Here is a 14,272-nt window from a genome sequence, read left to right on the forward strand (position 1 = left end):
CGACACAAACATCACAGCACTCACGCATTTTAAGGACAGCTTTCCATGCCCTGATGATGGCGTTAGCTATCACACGCTCCTTCGCGAAGTAAAACTGACGAAAAGCTCACCGTCAGGTGGCGTATTTATGATAAGGGTCCACGGTGATGAGAGGTCGGACGTGTTTTTGGAGAGCTCCGGAATGACAGCTACAGATAAGTGTTTTTGCATGTTTCCAGCTTGCCTCTGTATGTAGCGTTATGAGAACGTAAGGCGCTAGCGTAAAGCTTGATTAGGTCTAGTACGGTGTACGTTTTTTTTTTAGTATTTTGTACTGTGTCTTTTTTTTCTCCCGCCACCACGTGGCTGAGGCCTGCGCGTAGACCGACCACGTGCATGCGCAGGTGCTGTGAAGTGTAGCGTATTTATTTATTATTGTGGTTCTTTTTGGCTTAGACCAGTGTATTTTAGTACAGTTTTCTAACACGTGGGCATCGGTAAACTGAGCTAGCCACGGTCAAAAAGACCGTAAAGTGTTCAGAGTGCGGGGTAGGGTGGAAGATGGAAATTAGTGCGGAGGAGAAAGCAGAAGATGACGCCAAGTGTAGACAGTGCGAGTTCGAGGAGAAAATGAAAAATATGATGGCGGTCCAGAGTGGGCTCATGGAGAAAATCGCAGAGCTGGAGAATGCATTGGCGAAGGAGCGAGAGAAAACGTCAGCCATGGAAGAAAGGCTCCGGGCAGCCGAGAAGGGCCTATCGAAGGTCGTGAAAGGGAACGAAGACGCAGGTGACGGAGGAAGCATTATGGCGACGACCCCCCGTGCGGGAGAGATGAAGGAAACAGGCATGACAAAGGCAGATACATTGGCCACAGGGCCCAGCTACCGGGAAGTAGTTTTGAGGGAGGGAGGGAGCAAACCAGCAGCCGTGACTCACGCTAGTCACCTAGTCAGCAGCCAGGTGCAGGTTTCAGAAGGAATGTCTGAACAGGTCATCATCGCCGGTGACTCAAATTTAGTCCGATGCGCAGCGGCAATCAAAGAAAGGGTGAAAGGCGACAAGAGAGTTGCGATAGGGACGTTCCCAGGACAAACGCTGGGGACAGTAATGAGTCAAGCGGGTGAACAACTCGCAGCTAAAGCTAACAATCGTAACCTCGTTGTAATTGCGGGAGGGTTAAATGACGTCCTGAAAAAAGAATCGTCAGGACTAGCGACGACCTTGGCGAAAGGGGTGGATGACATGCGCACCGTGTCCCCCCAGGTGCAAATTGTAGTATGCACAGTACCGGAAGTACCAGTAAACAACGTCAACCTGCAAAGAGCGGTTGTCGACGCAAACAAAGAGATATGGCGAATTAGTCGAGAGAAGGGTTTCGAGGTAGTGGATTTAAACAGGGAAGTGCACAGGTGGAGTGTATTCCAAAGAGACAAGATTCATTTCGATAAGAGGCTTGGACACGAGGTGGGCTGGCGACTGGCAGGACGCGCAGTAGCTTTTTTGGGGGGCTCACGGGCCCTTCGGAGTCCGGGGTAGCTCGTAACAGGGAAAACAACCAGGAGGACGCTTTGACAGGTAGAATTGCGAAAAACCAGAAAAAAGGTAAAAGAAAAAGGAAAAAGGCGCGTGTTGCAATTAGTTACATAAACATGCAGGGTGGCAGAAAGAAGGCAAAATGGTTAGAGATTGAGGAGCAGTTAAACAAAGAACAGATAGGCGTGTATGCGGTTACAGAAACACACCTTAGAGACTTGGAAGAGCCACCACATATTAAAAATTATGTTTGGGAAGGGTGTAACAGGACCATATCGGAAAGGAAAGGTGGGGGTGTAGGAATGCTAATTCACCGCGGAGCCAAATGGGTTAGAGTGAAACAGACGTGTTCAGAGCACCTCTGGGTTCTGGGCACAGTAGGTGGAAAGGAAACGTGGCTAGGGGTAGCCTACTTGTGGACGGGGAATAACTGCAGAGAAAAGAATCAGGAGATAGTGGATTGCAAGAGTGCGGAGATTAAGGAATTTGGTAATGGGGCCGAAATCATCCTTCTAGGGGACATGAATGCCCACATACATGACCTTGACGGATATTCAGACAACAATGAGAAGTTATTACTAGATCTTTGCGAGCAACATAGTCTGGAGATAGTTAACACGGGGCCTAAATGTGACGGCCAGATCACATGGGAAGTCGGAAACAAGCAATCAAGTATTGATTATTGTCTCATGACTGAAGGAATTTACCACAAACTGACAGAAATGAGGATAGACGAGGAAGGCATTAACAGCTTGGGTAGTGATCATAAACGAATAACATTACAAATGGGATACGAAACTGAAATTATGAGCATGGAATCAAAGTCTGGCAGCTCGTATTTAAATGACAAACAAATAATAAATATAGCCGCAAGAGTCAAGGAAGAAGTAGGCGAAATACCAGGCAAGGACTGGGAGTATAGTGAGCTGTTACATCTAATGACGAAGGAGATAGGGAAAGAGAAGAAAACTGTTTGCTGGAAAGGAAAAAGGAAGCCAAAAAGTTGGTGGAACAAGGAAATTCGGGAGGCGATCGAGAAGCGACGCGAAGCATCACGGGAGCATAGAAAGGCAAAAAAGGAGAAGCGGCCGCAGGACGAAGTCAAAAAAATATGGGAAATATATTTAGAGAAAAAATCCATTGTACAGAAATTGGTAGAGGCAAAAATTAAAGGTGAAAGTGAACGCTGGATGACAGAGATACACGAAAAAAAGGAGGCCGCGCCTAGGATTTTTTGGAGCCACATAAAGGCACTAGGTAGGAAGTCTGTCACAACGCAACAACATATTCTAGATGAAGGAGGAAATCAATTGGAAGGGTACGAAGCGCTAGGTTACATCCAAAAGGTAACAGCCGATTCGTTTCAAAAGACCGTCCAGGGGATCTCCCCGGTGAGTAAAAGTGTGGCGGAGAAAGCAACTGAGGAAGAGCTAGTACTTGATAATTTCAACTGGAAAAAGGCCGAAGGAAAAATTCCAAAGCGCACTGCCGCGGGTTTAGATGGGATTCCCGTTAGCCTCATTAACGAACTAGGACATAACACTAAAGAAGCATTGTTAAAAGCAGTAGAAAGAAGCTTAAAGGACGGACAAATACCGGACAGTTGGCGACAAAGTAGAATGAACTTAATCTATAAAGGCAAGGGAAAAAAGGACAAGATTCGCTCGTATAGACCACTAACCATTACATCGGTACTATACAGGTTGGCGATGCAAGCAGTAAAAATGAAAATAGAAACATGGGCCGAACATAACGATATTTTGGGAGAACTTCAGAACGGATTTCGAGTCGACAGGCGGTTAGACGATAACCTGTTTGTTCTCACTCAGTGTATAGAAATATCTAAAATAGAGAATGGGCCCTTGTACGTGGCCTTTCTAGACATCACTGGGGCATACGACAACGTTAATCAGGAAATTTTGTGGGATATATTGAAAGGAATGGGCATGGGCGACGACTGTATACAGCTTTTGAGGGAGATATACCGAGAAAATACAGTTTGCATAGAGTGGGAAGGAATGCGTAGCAAAGAGAACGTTGAGGTTAGCAGGGGTCTGAGACAGGGATGTCCTTTGTCCCCGCTGTTATTCATGCTGTACATGGTGAGTATGAAAAAAGCGCTAGAAGGTAGCAACATTGGTTTTAATCTGTCACACAAACAGGGCGGCATGATGATTGAGCAGAAGCTTCCAGGTTTATTTTATGCGGACGATATCGTCTTATTTGCGGATAGTCGAGATGATATACAGCAGCTGGCGAATATATGCGGAAGGGAAGGTGAAGCTCTTGGACTAGGATTCAGTGTAACGAAGTGTGGATTGATGGTATTCAATGATCCCTGTGATCAGACGGTGTCCATACAAGGCAAAGAAATACCGAGGGTAAGTGAATACAAGTACCTTGGAGTATGGGTAAATGAGAGTGAAAGATACATGGAGGTACAGGAAAAAGCCTCGGCAGCAAAAGGAAAGAGGAATGCGGCAATAATGAAGCACAGAGCGTTGTGGGGATACAATAGGTATGAGGTGCTTCGAGGTCCGTGGAAGGGTGTAATGGTTCCAGGGCTTACTTTTGGGAACTCAGTGGTGTGCATGAGGGCAGAGGTGCAATCGGGAATGGATGTAAATCAAAGGACTGTGGGACGCCTCGCGTTGGGTGCTCACGGGAAGACGACAAACGAGGCTGTAAAGGGCGATATGGGGTGGGCAGGTTTTGAGGCGAGGGAAGCGCAGAGCAAAATAAGGTTCGAAGAAAGGCTAAGAAATATGAAGGAGAGTAGATGGGCAGAGAAGGTGTTCCGGTATTTGTATAGGAAGAGCGTGGACACACAGTGGAGAAAAAGAACTAGAAGACTCACTAGTAAATATACGGCTGGTATTGTAAGCCATAGGTCAACAAAGAGCGTTAAGGGAAAAGTCAGGGAGGCGGAGAGGATTTACTGGATGGCAGCTATGGAGAAAAAACCGACTTTGAGTAACTACCGAAAGGGCAAAAATGAAATAAGGAGGGAGACATTTTACGATAATTCAAGGGGAAGCACTTTACTGTTTGAAGCGAGATCGGGTTGCCTTAGAACGCGTAGTTATAAAGCAAGATTCAGTAAAGAAGAAGAACAATGCACATGCTGCGGGAAAGATAAGGAAACGGCGGAGCATGTTCTGATTGAATGTGGAGATATCCACCCAGGTGTACGTTTGGGCACGAGCCTACAGGAAGCCTTGGGTTTTAGGGACAACAATGGAAAGCTGAACACACCCGCGATTGAAATAAGTAAGAGACGGCTAGAGTATTGGTGGCAGAAAATTAGAGAGAAAGGACAAAAATAAATATTGGAAAAATAAAATATGGACAGTGTGCCGTAAATGGCAGAGAACTTAAGCTGAAAATTTACCTTTTTTTCCATTAAGATAGAATTTATCGAAGTAGAGGCATTAGGCCAACATAAAAAAAAGGTTTTTTTTTGTCGAGCCTGGTGGCATACTTGTCACCACCCCGTTATAAAGGGGACGCTCATAGCATCCATCCATCCATCCATCCATCCATTACCTGACAGCTTTTTTGTACGTAGGTCTTGGCAACTTTCCTACTGCTGCAGTCTTCTCGGGGTCATGGCAGATGCCTTCACAACTAACCACATAGCCCAGAAAAAGGAGTTTGTGAAAACCGAATTGTCATTTCATGGTTTTATCACTAGTCCTGTTGGACAAACTTTTTAAAGAACAGTCGAAAATCATTCCACGTGCTGATCGAAGGTGGTCGAAAAGATTACATTGTCGAGATAAGCAAGACGGAATGGCAATTTTAATCTGGATAGCACAGTGTCCTTCATCCACTGAAACGTGGCAGATGCGGAACAGAGGCCGAATTGCAGTAAGATGAACTCGTACAGCCCATTGAGTGAAAAACGCCATGTTCTCGTGGTTTGTTTTGCCCACCTCTATCTGCCAGTACCCACTTTTGACGTCCAAAGAAAAAAAAGAACTTTGCGTCCCGTAATATGCGATGGTGTCATCGATTCTTAGAAGTGGAGAAACATATCGCTTCGTGAAGTGCAACTTTCTGTAATTTACGCAAAAGCGCATGGTGCTGTCCTTTCTCTTTACTAACACGACAGGCAAACCCAACGAGTTGGCTGACGGTGCAAGGGAGTCGTCTGTAAGCATTTCTGCAATTTGGATTCTGATGGCCTCTCTTTCTCTTTTAGTGATACTCACTAAGAGTACTTGCCAAAATGCCTCACTGATTCCTGAACTACGATGCGGTGTTTGGCTACAGACGTGTTCTGAACTTTCGATGACGTCGAGAAACCACAGGCGAATTCTCATATAAGGCTCTGGATAGGCCGCTTTTGGTCCAGTGAAAGAGCTTTGTTGATGCTGATGGATGCGAGTAGGCGGTCTACATTGTCATGATTGATTGGTGCCATAATGAAAGGGCCCAAATTATTAATTTCACTGTAATTGGTTAGGCAGGTGATGACGGTTTGTTTTGCAATATGCTACACCTCATTTCCGAAATTAGTCACAAAGGTATTTGTGCACCCATCACGCAGTGGAACGAGACCTCTTGCCACTCAAATCTCTTTTTTCCAGTAGGAGTGCAGTGTTACCACCATTTCATCATGGTCGCTGAATGCTTCACTTCTTACGGCAACAACTATGCTGCATCTTGGCGGCACCGTTACGTCGTCGTCCAGAATTTTGATTGCGTCGTATTCTTCATCACACTCGGATGTCGCGAAGGTGTGCTTCATGAAGAACGACACGAATGCTTCTTGCAAATGTATCAAAGTACCGTTGAACTGAAAAATGTCCATTACAATTATTAAATATCATTCTGAAAGGAGAAAAAAATCAGCGCTGTAAGTAAAACCACGTATTCCAATTCTACCAGCTCATCTGGCAGCTGGAGCGATCGGGTGTCCTTCTGCGCTACGCATTCTTGGTCCTGTTCATAGAGTTAACACTTTTTAGGGGCGAAGCTCCTTAGGGCGTGGGCTGTGCGTCCCCTGTAGCCTGTATGTAGCCATCTCTAGTTTAGTTCTTGCAGTGTTCACTAGATGGCGGTACCGTCCCCTGTATGTAGCCACCTCTAATTTAGTTCTTGCAGTGTTCACTAGATGGCGGTACCGTCTCCTGTATGTAGCCACCTCTCGTTTAGTTCTTGTAGTGTTTACAAGATGGTGGTACTTGTAGCTGATGATGAAAAGATGCAAGATGTTATAAACTAGAAAGCGGTACTTGTAGTTGATGAAAGACGCGAGATCTTATAAAATAGGAATGATGTCACATATGGCGCGTGTCATTGGTTGAAGGCAATCGTTCGATTTAGTGCGGCGACGTACGCTAGGGGGAGCGTTGTAATAAAATCCGTTCGCTGTTGGCGCGCGCTCGGAGTCGCCGGATAGATAAGGCTGCACAGCGGAGAGAGCGCAAGGCACAGACCATAAAGCCGTCATAATGAAGGGACATCGCAAGCCATTCATCGTCTAAGAACAAATAAAAGTTGATTTGTGTATATACACACACAGCGTTTCTCACGTCTTTACATGATGATCGACTGGGCGAATTACACGAAAGATTCACAGTTTACCGATGAATCCCTCCGGAGCTTCGCCCATTCATCATCATTCACCCCGTTAATATGCCGTAATTTTTTTCAGTTTCCTAGCAAGCTCTCTACTTACACTTGAGTTGTCTACATCTGTGTCCACTTAAGCGGTAATTTCACACATGTCTATCAGCATGCTGAAAAGGATGATGCAATGTTACTGTTTCCAGAACTTTGCTCTCGTCTGTCGTGATATCCCGAAATCAGCGCTGGAAGTTCTCTTGTGTCGGCAGCGGCCTTACCTCCACAGGTTGCCGATTTTAGTTCTCCTAAACCGGACTTTTGAAACTTTGTCTTGGGGAACTTGTAGATGGGCGCGGGCTTTGGGATTTATACATCAGTCTCATTGTTGACCAGACTGCTGTGAGGCGTGAAGGCTTTGGTGAGACGACAAGTACTCCTGGATCGCGGAAGGACATTCTCCATTTCGTGGGCAAGGAGCGTTAGTGGAGAAACCCCGAAGTCCTTCGCGGTGGTATTCGCACATCCGGTACAAGTGGCCCGCTTCACCACAATGATAGCAAAGCGGGATCCGACCGGCATGGCACGATGTCACTCTTCCGGACTCTCGTCTCATGTGAGGGTGGAGTGAACCGTGGTTCGGGCAGATGTAAAGGCGTCATGAGGAAGCCACGTCCAGGTGTTTCCCTTAGCACCTCAGCATATGATTTCGCTTGCTGCACCAGAAACGACGCTTGAAGCTGCCCTTGAGGCTGCTGCTCACGGACCACGTACCTGACTTCCTCACGGACCACCTCGGTCGATGAGAAGATTGTTACTGGGTTAGTGTGTAGCCGCTGCCTCTGGAGCTCTGCTCGAACCGCTATCCGCACGAGTTCTAAAAAGATATCGATGCTGTTTCTGAATACTGCTGACACTCCTTCTGTAGATGCGATGCTCACTTTTCGGTTGTACAGCCTTGCACGCTGTTGGAGGCTCTTTCTATAATTGTCACCTGGCTGCAGATTTCGTTAACGGTGCACGGAGGGCTTCGAAGTAAACCGGCAAAAAGTTCATACTTGATGACGTGCATTATATGCCGAAGTTTCTTGTCCTCGTTCGTGCTCTGATTAGCTTAGTGAAACTAGCAGGGCATATCTTCGACGTACATTGCGCAGCTTTCATTGTTCCGCTGGCTTCTCACTTGCAGAATAGTTTTGGCTTTTTCATTGCGGTTCGTACACGGGAACATGGCCAGCAGCTGCCGGCGGAACTTGTACCTTGATCGGAAAGCACGTTCATGATTTTTAAAACATGTCCGTGTACTGTCTTCCAGCGCAAAAAAAAACACGGTGGAGCTAGCGGTATTTACACCATTCATTGCAACCGACAACGTGCTTGAAACCCACAAGTATATCTTCGGCGTCTTGGTGCGTGTCATCGTGGAAAGGCTCGGGGATCTACGGTTAGTCAGCTATTGCGTGGGTCGCAGCAGCTGGGGGTGTAATTTCGGTATTTCTTTGAACAGCTGGTGCTTGCCCAGCAGAATCAGACACAGCAGGACATTTGGGTGGCTCACTAGAAGACGACGACTGGTATGCTGGTGAACAGGCGTGAGATCGTTGGTCTCCGGTCGACGTGGCTTTGGGCTTCGTTCTTGAACTGGACTGGGGGTAAGGCATTATTATCCAGCATCTGCACGAGGATTGTGAGGAACAATTCAGGTAGGCGGGAGAAAACGATTTATTGTTCGTAAACTAGTCGAACACTAGAGAAAACCAAAAATCGCCTCCTGCTTGCTCGGGCGGCTCGTAACTCCTTTTTCTTTCCTTCTGGGTCAGTCCTTGTGCCCCGCTCCCGTGCGCTAAACGCGCATGTAGTCGTGGCGGATTCTCGTAGCTACAGTGTGCCATTGTCTGCGAGGTGGGCGCGCGTTCTTTGAGCACTTTTATGGTATGCGTCGTAGTGAACTGCTCCTGAAATTTCGACCACCTTGGGTTCTTTAGCATGCACCAAAATCTGAGCAGACGGGCGTATAAATGTTTCGCCTCCATATAAAATGCAGCCACCCTCCCTGGGATTCGATCCCGCAACATGCAAGTCAGCAGCCGAGTACCATGGCCCCTGTGGCCACCGCGGTGGGGATTAATGCCAATGTGTACCGTTCTAAGCTTAGTTTGGTTCACCGGCCACAAGTTGGGCCAAATAAACTGTTTAAATTTTGACAAGCCATTTCTTCTTTTGTCAGTGTCACAAGCCCGTGACAATAACTTCTTTTGAATATGTATTTTCATTATTAAGTTGTATTTTTGTGTTCTTGTTGCGTATTTGGTTTTTGTATTATCTTCCCTCTAGTGCAACTCCTTCCTGTGCGCTGAGAGTAAATGAAAAGAAAAACAAAATTGGTGAATGCTCTGCCAATGCTGTAGTGAAAGTTCAAAAGGCTCCAACGTCTTGAGAAAGGCTGGGGCATGGGTTTCTGTTATGATACAACACGCGAAAGTTGTACCTTGCACGAAAATGTAAGCTAATTAAAACAACAAATTGACTAAGAAGAGATATACCATCTGCCAAACGATGGAAAAGAAAATCACCACTTACTCATTCAGAGAGCAAAGCTGTTTGTAGACTTTGCTGAGAATATCAGCTAGCTGGAGCAGTGAAACGCCCAACCACATGCTCACATGCCCAGAAAAGTATGTAATGAGGTCCGATCCCTGCGTAAGAGAAAGTAGGCACATCTCATGATTTTCTCCACTTGGTAACTCACTGCTATGAATGTGCAATCGATAGTTTTTGTATATATGAAAGTGCTTTTATTAGCATTAGCGTGCATCTCAGCGCTAACGCTAAAACGGAATGCGTGGCATTCCAAGTCGCATGTTAGTAGTACAAAAAAAGGAATTCTCGGTAACGCTAACACAGACAACTGTGGCGCCATCTAGTTATCGAAAACACTGTATACACTGTAGAAAGCTTAAGCGCGCCAGTAAATGAAGTTGACCTGAATTTTCCGTCACTCTGGCTCTGTGCCTCGTTTGGTTCAGTCTCACGGCCCGAAACATCACTTTCTTTGCTCATATGCTGTAGTCAAGCATTTCTCTAGATTCATCTTTCCTTCCCCCAGTTCTTGCTCAGCTTGAAATTCTGGCTGCATTTGCCTTATCTCATGGACAAGCGAATGACTACAGCCTCGCCATCTCTACGAGGCAATTGAAAACATAGTCGAACCTTGTATACAAGTCTAATTAGGACTTATGTACCTCAAACAGGCAGTGTACTTCAAAAACATTGCTCAATTATTGGCAGTATGCAACTGGCGAAGCCTCGTTACTCAAACCTAAATCAAATACGACTATTATTTCGGAGTGAAGGGGTTGAACAATGCAAACTAATGACAAATATTATTTGAAGTGGACGGCTTTCACTAAAAAGGCACCGTCATCTTGCCCTGCACACGGGATTTCTTGCATGCGTTAGTGTTGAACGCTATATTCCAGAAATATAGTTTGTACGCAAGGGTTCCAACCCCATTGACGTTCTGCACATGCTTAGTTTGGAGCACACAATGCTAACTCAAGGCTGAATTCTTGCGTTCCCTCTTTCCAGCTATACTAAATCTCGCTATTCATTCGCACTTGGCACAGTAGTGAACGTTCTGGATTGAATACGTTTACACGAAAAATAGCCGGCAAGACAAACAGAAACATCATCACAACAATGTGTAGAACCAGACCTAATAATAATTTTGTAATGTGTGAATTATCAATACAGTTTGAATGCAGTGGCTCTGCAGAGCTCTAAGTTTGAAGAATAGACACTAATGTGCGGTAAAGATTAGCTTCACTGTGGCTTACACAGGCAGTCTTCACACATTTGAGAGTATAAAAATGCCGTAGTGAGACTTCTCACTCTTATATAGAACCTTTAGTCCCCATTTCGTGAAATACGTCCTAGTTGTAATATGTTACAGTGTATATTCTTCTAAATAAAGCAGAGGCACCTGCAATAAGGGTGGGATGTCTATGTATCAAAGGTGTCTGGCACACTAATCCATAAAGCTTCACGACACATTTCCTTACGCCCGTGCATTGGAAAATGTATGGTACGCATGACAATGTGCATTCTGGATGCACCAGAACTTCTGTAACGCAATAGTTCAATGAAGTTCAATAAACAAAAAGATAGGAAATAATAGTTGCTTTATAGTAATAATTAACAAGCTAATCTAAATGTTACGGAAGCTAGTTCCTTGACACACAATCATACAACTCATCCAGACAAAGGAAAATGTGGTGAAACCATTACTGGTTCCAGATACAATGCCAAGCACGGGCCACACGATTTCTCGAGGTAATTGACTTCGGCACGGAAGAACTTGGAAAAAAATGCAGTAAGTCCTGAAACACACGAATATCGCCGGAAAAAATGAATGTACACGTATGAGTGACTCTAATGTTACCACCTCACTACAAGACAACAAATATGAAAATTCTTAACATACCGCGACCTCCATGAATGCATACATTGTCATGAAACTTGCTGCTCTAATTTGGCGCAGGGCATTACGCTCGTGATTCTCGAGGCTGTGGGAATCGAGACTAGCCCGCCACCTTTCGCGGGCTTTGCCGCCTTTTTCTGCATTCTCCTGTCTCGACATGACTCTCCTTCCCCTCGGGCAGCCATGCTGGGGGACAAAGGAGTGACGTTTAACCCCTCTCACCCGGTAGCGGATGTCGACTGTGGCGCCACGCATGGAGTTTCTCGGGACGTTTCTTGCGTGAGCATCGGGAGCGAGAGAAAACCTCTCTAGAACGACATGGGTTAAGCATGCATTCCTTTTTCGTGCGTCGGCTCCCTCTGCTTGCGGCTCGTTCGGGCTACCCCAACAGCGACCTGCGCGCGCGGTGAGTGCTTACCCTTTCTCGACCCCCCCCCCCCTCTTCGTAAGCTTGGAAGAAGAGCGATGCGGTGTCCTATTGCGTGGTCATAGTACGCCAACCCGCACCTCTCGAAAGCCAACGCGAGCAGAGTTTCGCCCTCGCTTGAGCGACCGGGCCTTTTGCCCCGTTGTCACCGTGAATCACATTTACCCAAGGAGACGTGTTCACGGCACCATGTGTATTACTCTACTTCTCGCCAGAGCCTGGATACACTGACTTGCTTTACCGCCGCCTCTTTTGTAACGGGCTCTGTACTGCGTTTTTGTGTTGCCACAGACAATAAAGTGTTGCGACTTTGAGCAGTACCATGTTCTCGCAACGGCGACAGTTAACACGTGCCCTGCGGCTCGCTACGTCCGGACCCATGCTAGTGGCCATATTGCTTTTGTATATGTGTACACTACACTTGTGCCCAACTTGGCCACAAAAGCACAAAGCTTTTGACTGCTCTTAGCGAGTCCGTTCGCCTGCGCGATTCGGGCTCGTTGCAACATGCCTGCTTCGAGGCATTTTGTCCGCAGACCTCTTTAGGCAGATGACGTGTTGCACAAACAGGCAATTGCCTCTATCGTCAAGCACCTCTATTGCACCCGTCCGTGCCCTCACCCCTATTGTGGTGAACACACAAGCAGCTTGGTAGCTGTTGTCTCGTTCCCTCTGTTGTCTGCCGAAAACCTTGCTCCGCCGTGGTGGTCTAGTAGCTAAGGTACTCGGCTGCTGACCCGCAGGTCGTGGGCTCGAATCCCGGGTGCGGCGGCTGCAATTCTGATGGATGCGGAAATGTTGTAGGCCCAAGTGCTCAGATTTGGATGCACGTTAAGAACACCAAGTGGTCGAAATTTCCGCAGCCCTCCACTACAGCGTCTCTCAAAATCATATGGTGGCTTCAGAACGGTAAACACCACATATTCATGCCTAGAACTTTGATTTTGGTGTGACGGTCGCTGGCGTTGCCTTTGCAGATGCAAGGGTTGGGGGCCAAACAGCGGCACAAAGGGAGAGTGCCCATGCGGACGAACTTGACTGCTATTCAGGTAAGCGGCGCACCGCATAGTGGCTGACTAGAGGAGCTTTCCGAAGACCACGGTGCTGAGAGCGAACCCGTGACGCCATGCACATGGTGGTTGCTGTGGTCCTGAGTGGGCGCAATACCAAACTCCCCCCTTTGGGAGAACTGGAATCACTTTCGGAGGCAAAGAGCTACTGAAGGCTCAGCAAAGTGATCTGTTTCGAGTCTTGGAGAGGCGGAGCGGCCTATACGCTGCTTGCGCTGCTGCGGGAGGCGATAACGACCGTCTCGAAGAGATGGAGTGCCGTATACGCTGCTTCCTCTCGTTACGACCGTCATCATTATTGAAGTTTGGCAGCCTTTGTGAACAGGTTGAAAATATTTCGACGCAATCCAAGCAAGGATGTGTCGTCAAGACGGGTTGGTTTCCTGTCAGCAAAACGTGAACAAGGGGTCCAGGATTGGTTCGCGCAAAGAAAACGCACGAGCCAAGAAGGTCATTGTGAGCTCGACCCTATGCAAGGTTTTCGAGGCAGACAAGGTGGCAGCTGGGCCATTTTGGAGGTCGCCGAGGATCTGGAAATATCGGAACCAGCGTGGTATTCGGAGTTTGGGCTGAAAGCTAAAGCCAAACTGGTCGTGGCTGCATCTCGTGAGGAGAAGCGGAGCCCCGGATATGCGCAGCTAAGCCGCAGCTTCTAGCAAACAATCACTAATGGTATGTGGGGTTGGAGGAAAAGAAAGGGCACTGTCTGTTGTAGCCCTCGCGGGAGCCCGCCTCGACAACGAGGGATTAGTCGACCACTCCTCCTTACCCCTTTCTCCGTCAGATTGGCTGAATGGGGTGGCATATTTTGACAATATGATGGCACACCACTACATTGTCCTACCCAAACGGCCAGGCAAGTTTGACACGTGTACTGGCAGCCGTTTTTTTTACCTCATCCAACTGCCAGAAGAATCTTGAAAACCAATATCATCGGACGTGCGCGAAACTTGGTGACGTGTGCGAAAATGTCAGCGCAGGGCGTTTTTGACCATATTTGGAAATCGTGTAGACTGTGCCCTCTCCGCATGCGTTGTGTGGTGTCTTTCCTCTCCTTCGTGGGCCGCGCACCTAGACCATGGAATGCCCTATTGGCCGAAGCCGCGGACAATGCGCCCAGGGTTGGCAACGAGGCGCTATATAAGCCGAAGACTTTCGTGTATTTCAAGTTTCACAGTTCAAGAGTTCTCATGTACAGTTTTCGACTTC

At 47.0% G+C, this 14,272-nt stretch overlaps 1 protein-coding gene across 7 annotated transcripts in view; it reads right to left on the minus strand.

Annotated features, from left to right (window-relative positions):
- Positions 1–14,272, minus strand: part of LOC119173303 (uncharacterized) — a 509,098-nt gene that overhangs the window by 44,060 nt on the left and 450,766 nt on the right. For 5 of the 7 annotated variants that reach the window (XR_012895517.1, XR_012895516.1, XM_075896265.1 and 2 more), the window contains one exon: positions 9,667–9,782. The exons of the other annotated variants lie outside the window; for them this stretch is intronic. Coding sequence is in view for 3 of the 5 variants with exons in the window: in XM_075896265.1 (XP_075752380.1) it covers positions 9,667–9,782 (116 nt within the window). In the remaining 2 variants the exon portion in view is untranslated. The remainder of the gene's footprint in view (positions 1–9,666; positions 9,783–14,272) is intronic. 7 annotated transcript variants of the gene reach the window in all.

This window comes from Rhipicephalus microplus, chromosome 5, assembly GCF_043290135.1.
Source record: "Rhipicephalus microplus isolate Deutch F79 chromosome 5, USDA_Rmic, whole genome shotgun sequence".
Lineage (NCBI taxonomy): Eukaryota > Metazoa > Arthropoda > Arachnida > Ixodida > Ixodidae > Rhipicephalus > Rhipicephalus microplus.